The sequence below is a fragment of the Theropithecus gelada genome, chromosome 7b (assembly GCF_003255815.1).
Source record: "Theropithecus gelada isolate Dixy chromosome 7b, Tgel_1.0, whole genome shotgun sequence".
In the NCBI taxonomy this organism is placed as follows: Eukaryota; Metazoa; Chordata; class Mammalia; order Primates; family Cercopithecidae; genus Theropithecus; species Theropithecus gelada.
The window spans coordinates 23730148-23747280 of NC_037675.1; the positions used below are offsets into that span (position 1 = coordinate 23730148).

Here is a 17133-nt window from a genome sequence, read left to right on the forward strand (position 1 = left end):
TCTATAAATAGTTTAAAACTATTGAAGACGAAGGGAGAGGAGGAAGGAGAACAGAGGCAAAGAGATTTTCTCCTAATCCTTTCCATTTGGCAACATTAGAAATGATTTTTCAATCAAATTTCACTGAGCAGAGGAAGAAACCATGTCTGTTTCAACACTGAAGTTCCCGTGGGTAGGAGTCTCTAGAACTGATTTTGAGGATGGCTCCCTGTTAGTGACAAGTGCTGGTAATGCTCCTGTTGGGGGAAGGGAATGAGCACAAAAATAAATCCAAGTAAGTGTGGAGGGACAAGAAGATCTCACGGCGCAGGTTTCCCCTGGATTTTCTGCTTTGCCTTTTCACCTTTCCTGTCTTAGCACGACAAATTAGGTCCCAGATGAGCAGGCCCTCGCATTCAAACCAGAAATTTTAAGGAGGAAGCCAGATTAACTTTACTCGGGAGACCTAGTAGACTCTGACTTTAAAGATTCTTTTAATCCAGCTGTTTTTAGGGAGAGCTCTGTAAAAGCTGAAAGAAATGTTGTTGTTGTTTTTTTAAAAAAGTTAAAATTCTATGGAGTGAAAACGAAGATGTTAAATATTTGATTGGCAAGGAAACTGAAAAATCTGGACCATGTCTGCAACTGCTAAAGGAGGCTTTGTGAAGGAGAAAATGAGCAGCCCAGGGAGATCCTGTGCTAAACTTCTCTGGTTAGTGAAATTCGGGCCATCCTCTGCCACAGCCTTGGACTGCTAGGAGGGCAGAGCAGATGCCTTCCTCAGTGGGGAGAGGGGGGCCCTCGTTGGCAGTTTCTGTAAAGCCTTGTGCTGTGGTGTAACTCAGGGAGCCCAGAAGCTGGTATTTGGCCAAGGAACCAGGCTGATCATCAACCTGAGTACGTATGACAGGGTGAAACTACAAGCAGCTGGCTACAGTCTTTTCCTTTCTTGACCGTGTCCTGCAAGCTCTCCTTGAGGGACATATGCTCATCTTGCATAGTCCTTTATAGAGAAGTAGACCAGCAAAGACAGCAAAGCCCTCAAATTTCCACTTTTAAACACATCCCTGTAAAAACTCTCTTGCTTTGCTCCCCTTCTACAATCAGTTTCTAGTAAATCAGAATCCAGTGAGTTGATACGCAATTTCAATGAAAAAAACAGCAGAGAAAGAGTTACCCCAACAAGTGCAAAAAGTAGAAACTATCTGAGTACCAGCCAGGGGAAGATAATTAGGAAAGAAAAAAAAGAAAGAAATGGATTACTGGAACCATGATGGCAGCTTAATCACGAAGAAAATTATTTTAAAAAATTAAATTTTAATTTTAAAAACTTTAAATATATATATACATACACACACACATACTCATATATAAACATATATATAGCAGGGCTCCATTGCCCTCTGGAACCCCAGCACCCACCTACAGCAGCTGCCTTCTGGACTTATTAAATAACCTATAAACCTGTAGTTTAATGAAGAGTTGAGCAATCGAGACCATATTGACCCCCAGGACCCTTCTGCAAAGAGCAGCTTCTGTTCCGGTTTCTGTAAAGCCTTCTGTGGCTGTGAGAATAGTGGAGGTAGCAACTATAAACTGACATTTGGAAAAGGAACTCTCTTAACTGTGAATCCAAGTAAGTTCGAGGGGAGTGGGGGACGGGGGAATTCAAACACTTCTGATTTAAATTACTTGTCCTTCCAAAACATTCCAGCTTAGGTTCCAAATCTAATGTTTGTGCTGGGGGGATATGGTGCCCATCAGAGGGATTAGAACTCCACTGTACAAAGACTAAATTACTTTCAGCCCAAAATATTCCTATCATCCATCTTAAACAAGATTATTGGTGCAAGGAGAAAAACTGAATACAGAATCCTGAGGGATCCAGCTAAGGGTCAGGAAATGTTTGCCAAAAAGATAAAGAGGAAATTGGCATATTGTGACTATACAAATGCAGTAGACCAAATATAAATTGTCCTGACTTAGATGCTAACACTCCTCTTAAATTTATCGCCTGAAATAATGGGGCCCTGCAATTTCATTAACTAATGCTGAAAATTCTATAAGCAGGCTCCTTTTCTTCTTTTACCTTCACTTTATCTCTCTGAAAAGAACTGTTCTCAATCCCCAGTCTGGGAACTGAGGTCCCGTGGGTGGAGCTGCCTGGTTAACTCAGGCAGAGAGCATTTAACCCCACTTTTTCCTTGGTTACCAAAATAATGGATTCAGCCTCCACTTAGTTCACCTGAGAAGGGAAAAATTCATCTGTCCTCTGAGTCGTGAGAAGAGAGCAGCACATTCTCTCCTTTCAAATATACACCCACCCTTCCGTAATGGTAATGTGTGAGTACTTAGAAAGTTTTTAAATGTTAGATATAAAAGTAAGGCACTGTGGTTGCTAATAGCCCTTCTTGAAAATCTGTGCTGCTGGTGGACTTCTGAAAGTGGTGCTTATAAACTAAGCTGGAGAATACTGACTTGTAAAATTCACATAAAATGAACACGGGAAAAACTTGTCCAAGGGCGCCAGTCTCCTAAGTGCCCTGATGTTGAGTAAAGGCCAGATGCCCTGGTTTTACTTACTCAGATCTGCATTCTATGATTAAGAAGAGATGCCCACTAGAGAGAGGCACTTTGAAAAACACAGCCCAGGCAAAATTCTTAAAAAGACTGGCTCTGGTGGCGGGTGGTAAAGCATTCAGTGATACCGTGTATGCAGCATTGAGGGAGTTAATGCAGACTTGCTAGCAGACAGCTTGGAATGTTCTGGGATAGGCCCTGCCTGAAGAACATGCAGTGTGGTTAGCCGTCAAGTTCCCATGGGCAGAAGTGCCTTGCTCAGCAGGGGCAAAATCAGCATGTCTGTGGCAACAGCAACAATGAATAATATATGATGTTGTTAAATCCCAGGCGTTCAGCAGTCTCCACTGAGGTCTTATCAAATTAAAGCTTCGAGGGCATCGTATGAACATCCCAGGAGACTCAAGGACTCAGTCGCTTTTCAGAGGGTGGGCAGCCAAGGCTAGGGACCAGACAGTAGGCTTTTTTCTCTGGTTTCTTACCGGAAACACACCAGGGCGGGGATTTGTGGTGGGTTTTCCAGAATGCAGAGAAGCTGGGAGCCCCTCTCAGCACTTGGTCAGCCTCTTAGGGGACTGAGAACTGTAACAACTCCCACCCTTCAAAATGTTGACGAGGTCAGGGAGTTTGGCAGCCTTACCAGGCAAAGAAAATATCTGTGCAAGGCTAGCATTCTTCCAGATCTCTGGTAATTGTATGCCAGATTTTCCATGCAGTGGACTCTTTAGCTGCAGGAACTACATGGCAAGGCTGGAGTCCAAGGAACCCATGATTACATTCTGTTTTCTGCAGTAAGTGGAACACAGAGATTATTGCCACAGCAACACTTTGGTGCCTATCTATTTGAGGGCCTCAGCTGAGAGCAGGCATCTGGTTTTGCTTATGTCCTATGGAGGCTGAAGAGAAGATGGGAAGCTCTTTAGATAGTGAATACTGTGAAATAGTGAAGAGATGGGAAGGGTTGTTTGACTCCTTGACTGCTGTCCTTAAAAAAATGGATACAGCTTCTTAGCCAAATAATAGCCTTTTCTCTCACCCTTTTTATGATAGTAAGCAAGCTAAAACTTTAACCCTTTGTAATAAGTGGTTGCTTGAAGAGATGACTAAACAGGCTAGCATAAATTCAGTCCAAAAAAAGCCTGAGTTAAGAAAACTACATTCAGTTAAAGAGGTATTTGTTTTTCATACCCTTTGGGGACAGGGTTTGATCATCACCACATCATGAAACTGCCTGGATTTTGTTCTTCCCATTTTTTGTGACATCCAGACACAGCCAGGGAGACTCCCAGGATTCCTGTGGTTGTGTCTGTTGGCAACAGAAGCATTGTTTGGTCAAGGGATGAAATTTACAGGAACCCCAAGTAAATGTGCAAAAGCCTGCCTCCAACAGAGACCTCACTTAACCCTACCACTGTGGCCACTGGGCTGCTCTGTGGGGTCAGAACACCTCAGGTGAGACTGTGGAGTGACCAGATGTCCTGGATTTCCTGGGATTCAGGCGTTTTCCAGGACAAAGGTCTTTCTTTGCTAAGCCCAGAATGATCCCCAGGATCATTAATCACCATAACAAGGCGCAGATAAAAACTTTTTTCTGTGAGCTACTACTTACATTTCTCCAGATTCAAGATTGACAAAAAAGCTAAGTTGTGTGAAAGCTCAGTTAAATGTGCCCATCATTTTTATTTCTTATGCTAGGGCATGAAGGGAAACTCAGGAGATACTGTTTCTTGAGGCTGCAGTCTAAACCTCATCTAATTCTGGTCAGTCTCCAAAAAGCTGAGCACTCTCCTCCTGTCTCCTTGTAATCAATTCATTGTCATCAGAAATGTGTGACACCTCGAGGGGAGGGGAGGACATGTCTTGAAAACTGATCAGAGAAATTGTCCTGAAAATGATGCTGTAAAATGGAAATTAGACCTTTAGAAAGAGAGACGCTGAACATGAGAAATCAGTAAAGCCTCAAGACAAAAACTAGAGGAAATGGAGAGAGATGGGAGGCAGGAAGCCGGCCCTGGGGGACACAGCAGGTCAGTGTCCCAGGACCAGAGGTGGAAATGGTCTTCCGACCTTTAGTGGGAAGAAACTGAGCCTCACAGGGCTGGGCCCCTTTGGGTGAGTTCATTCTCCCCAGAATAAAAAGAGGAGGAAGTCTGTGAGCTTCAGAAGTCTCCCTAGGGTTCTTGTAAAGGCCTCCAGTGCAGTGCTAATGCTGGTGGTACTGGCTATGGAAAGCTGACATTTGGACAAGGGACCATCTTGACTGTCTATCCAAGTAAGTGTAACAGGACACAGCAGTATACTGGAAATTCTAGAATTTCACCCCAGTGTCAGATTTCAAAGAACCAGATATTGCTTAAAGTTAAATGGTGTCCTATGAGGTCCTTTCTCTTCTTTAATCTCAATATTCATAGATTTCCTTTTGGACCCTGAGTTGTTAGGTCTGTCTCCCTGCTGCATGTACAGCTGACCTTGACCCTGGAAAGTCAGAATCTTTCCTGCTTTCAGGGTCTTCTATGGAGGTGATGCCCTAACTTTTTTGAGGGGGACGTCACCCTTTCCAAATGACTCCCCTGAGTAACCTATTCTAATGTTTAGTGGCATTCCCAGTCAGAAAGTCCTTCCTTATGTCAATCTTAAATTATGCTTGGTATAGCCGAGGCCGTTTCCACCAGCATCATCCACAATAAAGAGGAAAATTGAGAGCAGGGTTTGAATAGGTATGTGGTATTTGGTTCAGAATGGGTTTTAAATGAAAGCGGAGAGGGAAAAAATGAAAACTGAATGGGAATCTGAGGTCTTATTTCAAATCCCTCTATGTTTCCTGTCTGTTGTCTCCTTTTGCTTCTATAGATGCAACACTACAAAGAGAGAGAGAGGGAGAGAAAGGATAGACAGAAATAAACATCCACTGTGTCCATTCCCTATCACTGAAACCACCAGGCAAGGGATTACAATTAATTCCAAAGAGTTTCAGATACATGGCTTAATACCTTTCTCCTCGTGGTACCTTGTATCCTGGCTGATAATTAGAGCAGATAGAAAGATTTGGCTTTGGTGTGTTTGCCGCTGCACCCCACTGGGAAGAGACAGAAACTTGACTGTTTTTTAAGATTCATAAAGTTCCGTCAGTCGTTGTAAAACTCCCGAAGCAGGGAGATGCGTGACAGCTATGAGAAGCTGATATTTGGAAAGGAGACACGACTAACCGTGAAGTCAAGCAAGCTGGAAAGACCTAAACTCACAGTGTTCCTTATGTGCTTTTGCTCCCTTCCCTGTTTCAGGCCTTTTGGCTCTTTCCTGTAGGGATTCTAAGGGAGTCAAATGGAAATGGATTAAAGAGAATCTGGAGCCCCATGGGTGCTCAGGAATGATAAATGAAAGGAATAAGAGACAGAAAGGGAAACAAAGTTGAAAAGCAGGAATATACTTTTCACTGCAGCGTGATAAGACTGAGATGGGAGGTGGGTGTCAGAGAAGGATGTCATCACTCCAGTTGCTATTACAGAACACTCTGTTTTCCTAGGATCGCTATCAAGGGCAGTGTCCTCTTATGCCAAAGGGATGAGTCAAGTCCCTATATTTCTGGAGTAGCTGCCTTTGGGCAGGCATAGTTGGTCAGGCAGATAGTACAATCCCAGTTCAGTGTGCATGGAGGAGGCCACCTGACGTTGCCACCTGTATCTGCTCCATTCAGTGGCAGCATAAATTCATGCCAGGGGGATGTGGATTTGGAATATGCTGGTGCCACTACAAGGCTGAATAATGAGTTGTTGTGATCATCTTGAATGTGTGAGATGCCTCCAAGTGAAGTCTGGTTCTAATGAGCAGGGTGCAGGTTGGACCAATATTGCCCATTTTCTGTTGAGTTTCTCCAGGCCCAGTGGTGTGGGAGCCAACATTAAGAGACTGACATTTGAGCTGAGGATCCTATTGACTGAAATATGCCAAAGGGATCTGAAAGGCCAAAACTGCCTTCAGAGCTCGGCCTTTGCTGTTAGCTCTCTGGCAGTTGTCATTTCAGCAAAATGCATCCACTTAGAAAGGTCAGCTCTTCATTAGGCAGACAAATGAGAACAATATATTGACCAAAGATAAGGAGTTGGGAGCCCAGATCTCAGCCTCTGAGAGCCTGGCATTTCCACTTCTTTAATCACGCGAGCCGGTGAGCATATGCTGTCTCAGAGAAAGCAGATCAATGGTGCCTGAGGACCTGGTGTCACCAAGCTAGGGCTTAGAGACGGAAATGAGATGCAGATGGGGATGTTGTGTGAATTGGGGAATAATAGAGAAGGGAGGAGGAGACAGGGAGTTCAATGATGCTTTTTAAAACCCGCAGCATATGAGAAATTGTAATGACACAAAGGTGAAGAAGTATGTATTGCATATAATCCTAGCAAATTTCCTACCATTCCCAACAGAATCTGGCCTCACTGTAGCTCCAACTCACAGATCCTATAGGTAATGCCAAATGGTACCTGAGATGCCTTTTGAAATGGCATCAAGAAAGACTGGGCTCTGAAATCTTTGAGAGCCACCTGTCAGTTATTGTAAAGGTTTGGATGGCTGTGTGACAACCTCCTACAACAAGCTGATGTTTGGGCGGGGGACAAGCTTATCAGTCATTCCAAGTAAGTCTCCCTGGGATGCTGCCTGTGGAGTGCGGTGGGGCTAACAGTATCATGCATTAGGGCTTAAATGGCTTTGCAGATGGCATGGTGGTTGAGGACACAAAATTGAGAGAATCAAGATACACTGACTCCGATCAGAAAAACAGATCACATAATAGCAAATATAGGTTTAGTCCTTAAAAGGTAGCATAGATAACATGGGACTTGAACGTGGCAATTTGAAAAACAACCTGTGGTCTGTCAGCACGTTCTCACTGCACATGGGGGATAAACAGAGGTGAGGGAATAAGCAATGGACATTGCATGATGGGGGTGCTAGGGAAATGAGGCAGGTCAGAAAGAAGCAAGGTGATCAGAGCCCCATACGGGGTTAATCTAGAGAAGATGAATTGTTCCATAAGGTTCACAAAGAAATAAAGTCCAAAGATGTAATAAGGAGTCCTGATTAAAATCCACTTCAGAATCATATGATCATCAGGAGAGAAATTAAGTCTTAAAAGAAAAAGAATTTTTTAAATGCCCGAGCATAAAACAAATGGACCTACATCTTTAATTAGACAGCAAGCCGCACAAGATGCACATTAGCCTTCCTTTTAATCCCCTCTCAGGAGGAATGAGTCCCTCCAGCTGCACATGGTCACAGCTGCTCTAAGCCCTGGAGCTCCTTCCCAGTAATACCCTTGCTCCTGCTCCTGCACAGGGGAAGGAGATGCCTGCCTGCCTGCCGGTCTCTGCCTTTTGGTCTGTCGCTTGGCGGGGCCCCAGGTGTAAGCTCTGGCTGTCTCTTCTGCCTGGTTTTTGTTGAGCTTCCTATCACAGTGGAACACCGGTAACCAGTTGTATTTTGGGACAGGGACAAGTTTGACAGTCATTCCAAGTAAGTCAAAGAAAATTTTCCATCACCATTGTGTTGAGCAAACCCTTTAAATTGCAGAAACAGCTGTCAAAGTCTGCTACTCTATTTCTCTGCTTCTAGGTATAACTTTATGTGGACCAGAGTAAAGAGGCACCCCCACACCTGAGAATGATTTATGCTTGGACAGGTCTTTATTTCATTCCTTGAAGTATCTATCTATCTATCTATCTATCTATCTATCTATCTATCTAACTATCATCTATCTCAGAAATAGTTGTTTTTAACAGTTAGTTCTGTGCCTCACCCAAATTGTCATTAACTAAATGCAGATGTGCTGCCACACTGATAAACTTCATTGGAAGAAAACAAAAAAACCAAACCCAGAGAATGTTCCTTGAACATTCCTGAAGTGGGGGAGCAGGCGATGTCACTTGCAGTGATAGCTGGCCTCTCTAGGTCACCCCCACATCTGTGCCAACCAGAGAAGCTGGGCCCTTTGTGGCACAAGCCTCAGGAGCAGAGAATGGAGGGACATTCCCAACTGAGAGGAGAGGGACTAGGAGGCTAGAAGGGAAATGAGGTGACTTTACAGAAAACCGAATATGAGATGGTGTAAAGGGATGAGAAAGATGGCAGGGGGTTCCACACTCACTCTTGTATTTAGACCTGGGGGATGCACTGATAGATACCACGTGGAGAGAGAAAGAGGATTTCTGTTTCTCTCTGAAGAAAAATGTGGCAGGAAAATCAAAAGAGATCGCACATGTCAAGCCTCTCCTAATTACAGTCGTTCATTCTAATTTCTCTCAGTTGTCCAGCAGGAAATGGTAGGAAAGGGTCACTGGTGCCTTTGATGTTGTGGAAGCATTGCAGGAAGATTTGCAAGAAATGGGGCAGGGGTTTGCAGTAGAGTTTGGAGAGTTTAGAGTGATGGTTTTTGTAATGACTTAGAACACTGTGTATCTAACTTTGGAAATGAGAAATTAACCTTTGGGACTGGAACAAGACTCACCATTATACCCAGTAAGTTCTTCATCCTTGGTCAGGAAATCAGGCTGCATAAGATTCTGGGGGTCATAGTAGACATGTGGGCTTACAGAATTTTCATCTGTCCTTGTTCAGAACTGGTAGAGACAGGCGGCAACCAAATATCTGAGTTTTCCGGGGGAACTCCAGTCCTGACTATTTAATTCAAAACTAGAAAAAAATGCTTCACAATTCTGTTTTTGCTGCTGCCATCAAGTGCTAATGTGGCATGTGAAGAGAATTCAGGCAGAATGACTGCATCTTCACTTTTATCTTGTGTGATAGTTTTAACTTTGAGTACTGCAAGTATTTGGGAGAAATGGTAGAAACATAGAATATCAAAGAGACAAGCAAACCAAGAGACCCAGAGAGGCAGGCAGACGAAACGTCAGGCAGTATAATTTTACAAAACTAATTCAGTGTTGTGTCTCTCTCTGCAAATGGCAAGGTATCTGGAAAGGTGCTAAGAGCTAGTGCTCTGGGCGGGGCAGGATTATCTAAATAGAACGCCAAGCACTGATCTCAAGGGGAAAGTTTAAACTTGGAAATCTCTGGGTTTGATTTTTTCTTTTTTTCCAATGAAGTTTATTAGTGTGGCAGCACATCTGCATTTAGGTAATGACAATTTGGGTGAGGCACAGAATTAACTGTTAAAAACTATTTCTGAGATAGATAGATAGATGGATAGATAGATTAGATAGATAGATAGATAGATAGATAGATAGATAGATAGATAGATAGATAGATAGATAGATAGATAGATAGATACTGGATATATATACACAGGGTAGAAGAATGTGAGAAACATGGGCAAATAGATTCTTTTGCACCTGCAATTAAAAGCTGTGGAAAAGTTGAATATGTTCACTTCGTAATCAAAGACAACCACACAAAATAGAACAGAAAGCACACTTCCAAGAGCGAGAACTGGAGGTATGGAACCTTTCTGTCTTAACCACTCAGTTGCCTAGAATAATCTTTTTTATGTTTTGCTGCATTAGAAATTAAAGGCATGAGTATTGAGGATTTGGGTAGGTCAGACTTTTATAGTGACAATTACATTACAAAGCACCTCTCAACTAGCTTGGATAAAGCACCTTTAAACATCAAAGTCTTTTTCTTCTCTCTGGATAAGATAGGAAAACAGTCTTTCCCACTCTTTATCTAAGGACAGGGGGCTCAGAGAGTTCCAGACTTACAAAGTGAGACTGCAGCAGAGCTGAGCCGTGGGACCTGGAGGGACCCAGTGACGGTCAGTCTGCTGCCTCCCACAGGTGCTAGAGTAGCCACAACCGTTCAGGGAACTGTCCCCAGGTGAGAACCTAACACACGCAGGGAAAAATCCCACTGCTACTAAGAGCAACTCAGCATAAGAATGTCCTACCCAGCAAGGGACAGTCAGAGGGCTCTAAACCAGAGCCCCAAATATTTAAAAACTTTACCTGGAAGCCAGCTATAACAAGTTCATTTTCCAAGTCGTGCTTCCAGAAGCTGTTGGTGGTTGGTAGTTGCCAAGGGTTTTGAAACTAGAGGACATCACAGCAGAACGGAATTATTTGGAACAAGGGGCTATGATTAGAATTCATAAGATGAAAGAAGATTCTGGCTAGAGGACTAGAAAAGTCCTGAAAGAAAAGATACAGTAAACCTTGGGGGAGTTGTAGCATTTACCCTAGTCCAAGCAGCAAAGAGCAGATGGAAGCCAAATTCCAATAAACAATTGGCCTTTTTACTTTTACAAGTTCCTGCAATTATTACAATGTCTTCAGCCTCTTGGGCAAATATCAACAGATCCTAAATGCAAAGTGGAACAGTCCTCTGTTTCCAGAACCAAGTAACTTGGCCCCACCCCACACACTACCCACGCTCAACCACTGTTTTTGTAGAGGAGTTTGATGCTGTGTGGACTATGGAAACAAGCTGATCTTCGGCACAGGAACCATTCTGAGAGTCAAGCCTTGTGAGTATAAAACACACTCAAGTCCCAACCTGGGTTTCATTGCATATTAAATAAATTTTTTCTGGCTGAGAAGTATTTGATTCTAAAGAAAGGAAAAGTGAAATTCCAGGTGCAACACAAACATTTCATTAGTGTGATTCATTAAGAATTTCCATGTGTTGCCTTTGAGAGCATTTATCACATCCATTCACTGGTGAGACCCACAGTTTTAAAATTCAGTTAAATTTGAAAAAAAAAAAAAAATTGTCAGCATCTCTGTGGACCACAGTGCTTGCTATTTGGGTGTCTAGACTTCCAAAATGGAAACCTCAATCTGTAGTTTTGAGCTTAGAGATTTATCCTGAGCCTGCGACTTAGAGATGTGTAAGAAAAGCTACACACTGCTGGACTTTGTAGGGCATTTGTGGGATCAGTGTCATGAAGAAGCCTGGGTAGACAGGTTGGTGAGGAGACACTGGTGACAGGTGTCTGCCCTGTTTCTGTAAAGCTGCTGACAGCAGTGAGAAGAAAAGCAGCGGAGATAAGCTGACTTTTGGGACTGGGACTCGTTTAGCAGTTACGCCCAGTAAGTCTGAGCAGAAAGTAAGATCTTTATGCCTTTTCCTATTATTTGTTCTAGCCTGACATTTGAGTTGTCCTCCTTTGGATTCCAGATCAACAAACTATGGTGTCTTTTCATACTCCTTTTAATATTTGTGGCTAAGGGCCCTCCATTCTTCCCATCTCTCCTACATGAGGGTCATGTGGCCAGGTCCACACTCATCAAGAAACCAACAGTGAGGCAGTTGGTTGGCAGTGTGTCAAGAAACTGAAGTCATCATCTCCAGGGCCCTTACTCTGGTTATGTGTGTTTCAAGCTTTTATGCCAGCAACAGAGGAGAGGGAGAAGTGACCAGTAGCAATGACCAGGGCTATTAGCTGTACCTGGTGTCTGTGGGTTTCAGAGCAGCTGTGGAGGTTCTGGGAAGTTCAGGGCATGAGTTTTTCTGGCAGAGGGGTTTACGTAAAGGGTTGGCCCAGGGTGCGTATTCAGGAGGAAGTGCTGACAGACTCACCTTTGGCAAAGGGACTCGTCTAATCGTCCAGCCCTGTAAGTGCTTTTGCCTGGGAGGTGCGGTTCAAAATACAGTCCTCATGGGGGCATTTCTAGACATTGGCTTATGTGCTTCTGGTGCCACTACTATTGTTGGCACTGTCCTAAGTACATGGGAAGTTTTGAGCCATGTAGAGAAGGAGGTGATGCAGTTTGTGCTTTGGAGGACTCCTGAGATCTGCCCTTTGTCAACTGTGTTTGAGTGGTCATCCAAATCTGGATGCCAGCAGACAAAAGATATGAGCTTAGGATGGGTCACGAACATATGGAGGCCACTTTGCCAGCAGCACCTTTGCAACGAAAATTGCTCTCATAGGAAATGTGGAAATGGCTGTGTAGATAGAGATTTGGCCATTTCTCCTTTTCTGTCTTTATACCTTCTTCTCTACCTGACTTAGGGACCTTAAATTAGAACAGTTATTAATCATTTGATTTCTTGGCCCCATCACTCATCAAGTATGACAAGAGGGATTCATTAAGGTAAAACTCAGAAAGAGAAAGGACAAAGAATTCAACTCTCAATGTCTTCAGAGTTGAACCTGACAGCTCCTCTGCCTTAACCATCTAGTCAGCACCCCATGATCAACTGAGGTCAAAAAGGGCAACCAGCAGGTAATGTTAGTCAAGTGGGTATCTGGCCAGAGCCCTGCTGCCCTCATAGGAATTAATACTGTGGAGTCTGGGAAAGGGAAATGAATCCGTGAGGGCTCACCCAGGTTGCCCATCTGGGAGAGATCATGGGGAGAGTTCTGAGTGAGGGAGGGAAGACCAGATGGAAAGTCAAGCAGCAGGTTTCTGTTATGAAGCATCTCACAGTGTAAACACCGGCATTGCCAGTAAACTCACCTTTGGGACTGGAACAAGACTTCAGGTCACCCTTGGTAGGTAACAGAAACTGTGAGGTAACTTAACTGTGTGTTCCTTTAAAACAAGGGAGACTGCAGAGGGGATATCCTGGTTGGATGTAGTCCTTCCTTCCTTCCAGCGGGAGGTGATCTCACTGAGGATACATACCTGCATTCAGTCCGTTCTTGTGCTATTTTTATACCTGTTACAGAGGTTTTCCTTTCCAGCTGTGAAAACAGAACCTCTCTGCTCCAAGCTTCTTCAGTCTTTATTACCCTGTGTATATCCTTTAGAACAGTGGTTTGGGAATTAATTTATCGTCAGGACTTTGTCACTCTGGGCAACAGAATGAAAGGGCTCTCAAATAGAGAACAGAGAGTCCTGAATACTCAGATAACTTTTCCAGAGTGATATGTGTTATGTGTAAGTGGGATGAAGTGGGCTAGTATGACCTTCTAATGGCTGTTTTGGAGACACACTAAGGAAACTTGCTTAATATCCTACACCCTTAACTTGTTAGAACATTGGTGAAGTAAAAGCAAAACCTTGACCCTCTAAGAACATAAACAAATGCCGACTCCTCTCCCCCAAAGCACTGCCATGTTTCATTATGTGCAATTATGAAATGAATACATGATAATTTATATGAAATTACATAGATGAGTAGTTGGGGCATTTTGAACCTGTGAGTAAGATGCAAATTGTAGAAGTTCTGGAGCATCTCACCAGGCAGTTCCTCATACAAAGTGGTCCCCGAAGACAAATAGTGTACCTGGGCATGATTTGTTTGCAGTATTGGTTTATGCACTGTTCGAGGACCTGTTTGAAAGCTGATTACGTCCCAGTGTGCCAATTTGGGGTCTCAATTAACTATGCTTAGTGCACTGAAAAGTGCCCATGTTTACAGTCTAGAAGCATGACAAAATGGCCCCATTCCTGTAGGAAAAGAAGAACGGAACTGTGTGTGGTGTGATACTTGTCAGTGCTGCTCCTCCTTGTCCCTGCCATGCTGGGAGCTGGCTGCAAGGTTTCCCCAGTGGGTTTTTGTTAAAGCATGTATTACTGTGACAATAACAATGACATGCGCTTTGGAGCAGGGACCAGACTGACAGTAAAACCAAGTAAGTTGGGGGAATGGTTCAATCTTAAAAGCTGACCTGAGTGAGCGGTGGTGCTGTTCTGGGCAGTTTCTGTCGAGTTAAGACACTGCCACTCCCAAGAGGATCTAAGCACCTGGTTTCTTTGTGCCTGAGACCCTGAGCTGGTTGGAAGTCTGTTAGTTGATGAATTCTGGCAATCCTAAGAATTAGGTCAAGAAGAAGTAGAAAATTTCACTGGTTTCATCATTGGCTCTGGATATATAAAAATGCTAAATATAAGCCAGGCAAGGTGGCTCACTCCTGTAATCCCAGCACTTTGGGAGGCTGAAGCGGGCAGATCATGAGGTCAAGAGATGGAGACCATCCTGGCCAACATGGTGAAATCCCATCTCTACTAAAAATACAAAAAATTAGCTGGGCGTGGTGTTGGGCACCTGTAGTCCCAGCTACTCAGGAGGCTGAGGCAGGAGAATCACTTAAACCCAGAAGGCAGAGATTGCCATGAGCCAAGATCGTGCCACTGCACTCCAGCCTGGCAACAGAGCGAGATTCCAACTCAAAAAAAATAAAATAAAATAAAATAAAATAAAATAAAATAAAATAAAATAAAATAAACAACTATGGCTGAGAAAGTGGCATGGTGCTCCTGGTCCCTAAAATAGCCACTGGGCCCCCGATGTTGACCTCCTGTGCTGGGTGCTATTGTCCTTATGTGCCTCTGGCACAAGCATTCTGTCAGAACCCAGTGTTCTAGGAAGAAAACAGGGGATTTAAGATCAAGTTCAGATCTATCTGCACAGCCAGCTGTTAATTTTAGAGAATTGTCCTGAACTTGTAAAGGAACTGGGAACAGAGGCTGCAAGGTGGGGAGACTTCCACTAGAGGGGAAGATGATCTCACTTTCTCAGTCTCCCCCTCCATCCTTCCCACCTGTTGATTATTGTAAAGCCCCATAGAACTGTGTGAATTATGGAGGAAGCCAAGGAAATCTCATCTTTGGAAAAGGCACTAAACTCTCTGTTAAACCAAGTAAGTGTTGGGGATTCAAAGTCCTGATTTATCATCAGGACTTTGTCACTCTGGGCAACAGAATGAAAGGGCTCTCAAAGAGAGAACAGAGAGTCCTGAATACTTGGATAACTTTTCCAGAGTGATATGTGTTATGTGTAAATGTGATGAAGTGGGCTAGAATGACCTTCCAATGACTGTTTTGGAAACACATTAAGGAAACTTGCTTAACATCCTATACCCTTAACTTGTTAGAACATTCTGGAAGTAAAAGCAAAAGCAGTAAGTGCAGCTAAGGTACAATGCAGAGTGAGTGAGAAGAGACTTGCCAACTCCTTTCTCTGTTATATCTTCCCTCCACCTTCACCCTTGAACCCCACAGAATTGCTCCTGTCCATGCCCCTGGCTGTTTCCAGTCCGGACCAGCACGTCCTTCTGCTGGACATAGGAAATCCCCAGACTTCATAACATGTCACAGGGCCCCCTCCCTCCCGTGGCAGATCTCAATATTGATCACCCACATCACTGTGGGGAGTGGTGACCTTGTCAGCAATGGTCCCATGGAAGAGGGAAGCTTTATTTACACCATCAAGGGCCCATGGATGATCCACAGTCTGTGTGACTGGTGTGTGATTGGTTTCCAGACATTAGCTTTAATAGGCATCATAGGAGAAGGGACAGGGTGGCTACTGCAAGGGGTTTTTTGTTTAGGGAGAACACACTGTGGAACTCAAACTCCGGGTATGCACTGAACTTCGGCAGAGGCACCTCGCTGTTGGTCACACCCCGTGAGTTCTTGTGGTTTACTAATTGTCCTTTCTGGAAAGAAATCCAATGGGACCTGTTGAAACACAGCTGAATTTAATTGCTTTGCTTAGCATGCAGTTGTTAACTATGTCTGATGTGTGAGCAAGATATGAATACATGTTTCCCTGGAGGCTGGATTTGGTTATCAGGTCTCGGGGCAGTTTGATAAATTGTACTAATGCTGCAATCACTGTTTTTCAAAGGTCCACAAAGCACGTTGCGGCTTTGGGAAAGGCAGAGATAAGAAACAAAGCTTTGTGATAGAGACAGAAACAAGCCCATGAAAAGGGAAGCTACCAAAGCAATGGCATAGCCAAGGAAGTGTGTCCTCAACAGATAAGAGGCAAGAACCCTGTTGAGTTGATGCTTGTGTCATCTGGTAGAATTAAAAAATAAGGCGAGTGAGCTGGGCGCAGTGGCTCACGCCTGTAATTCTAACACTTTGGGAGGCTGAGGCAGGTGGATAGCTTGAGGTCAAGAGTTTGAGACCAGCCTGACCAACATGATGAAACCCCATCTCTACTAAAAATACAAAAATTAGCTGGGTGTGGTGGTGGGCACCTGTAATTCCAGCTACTTGGGAAGCTAAGGCGGGAGAATCGCTTGAACCCGGGAGGCAGGGATTGCAGTGAGCTGAGATCGTGTCACTGCACTCCAGCCTGGGTGATAGAGCGAGACTCTGTCTCAAAAACAAAAAGAAAGAAAAACAGAAAAATAAGGCAAGTGGACTGAGGACTCAAGTGAAGAGAGGGGCAGCAGGAGTTCCAAGCTTGGCATGGCTTTCTTCCTCTGCGAGAATAGCAGCACAATGTAACTTTTTCTAGAGAGAGAACAGAACCCTTGAAGTATCACATGGATGGGCTTGCTTGTTTGGATAGCCCCCTTCCTCACCGCAGGTCCCCACATGGACTTCACCCCCTTACCTAGGCTGGCCAAACCAACCCTATGGGAGAGGCAGAGAATCCCAGGACTAGGGAGGGCCTCCCCACATCCACTAGCTTATCTGTAATAAAACAGAATATTCATCCGAGTTGTGAAGCTGTCAGGGAGCAGGTAATCGTGATGGATTATAAAAAGCAATATTGAAAATTGTACAAGCTATCTCCACACCTGGAGAATTCAGTGGGTTTTTTGGTTGTTATTGGGGTTTTTTCTGTTAGAATTACAGAAACAGGGGTGTTTTCCTGCAGGCACCCTATTTGCAAAAATGTCTGCTATCTCACATTTCAATAGTATTTCATCAACAGTTC

The 17133-nt window shown here is 43.9% G+C and overlaps 1 long non-coding RNA gene and 7 gene segments (V, D, J or C); 7 read left to right on the forward strand and 1 right to left on the reverse strand.

Moving 5' to 3' along the window:
• The window catches only part of LOC112629375, a 451949-nt gene extending 451076 nt beyond the window's left edge, over positions 1 to 873 (forward strand). The window contains 1 exon segment of the V gene segment in view: positions 825 to 873. Within this exon segment, the coding sequence occupies positions 825 to 864 (40 nt within the window).
• LOC112629385 overlaps positions 1 to 1505 on the reverse strand; it is a 105789-nt gene extending 104284 nt beyond the window's left edge. The window contains exon 1 of the long non-coding RNA XR_003120583.1: positions 1402 to 1505. This is a non-coding gene — a long non-coding RNA (uncharacterized LOC112629385). The remainder of the gene's footprint in view (positions 1 to 1401) is intronic.
• LOC112629378 overlaps positions 1 to 13006 on the forward strand; it is a 416220-nt gene extending 403214 nt beyond the window's left edge. Inside the window, 1 exon segment of the V gene segment in view lies at positions 12939 to 13006. Coding sequence covers positions 12939 to 12962 — 24 coding nt within the window.
• The window catches only part of LOC112629379, an 881832-nt gene that overhangs the window by 833073 nt on the left and 31626 nt on the right, over positions 1 to 17133 (forward strand).
• LOC112629380 overlaps positions 1 to 17133 on the forward strand; it is a 766638-nt gene that overhangs the window by 744671 nt on the left and 4834 nt on the right.
• The window catches only part of LOC112629366, a 772346-nt gene that overhangs the window by 703126 nt on the left and 52087 nt on the right, over positions 1 to 17133 (forward strand). The window contains 1 exon segment of the C gene segment in view: positions 4761 to 4831. Within this exon segment, the coding sequence occupies positions 4761 to 4831 (71 nt within the window).
• The window catches only part of LOC112629369, a 661469-nt gene that overhangs the window by 627261 nt on the left and 17075 nt on the right, over positions 1 to 17133 (forward strand).
• LOC112629376 overlaps positions 1 to 17133 on the forward strand; it is a 484771-nt gene that overhangs the window by 466878 nt on the left and 760 nt on the right.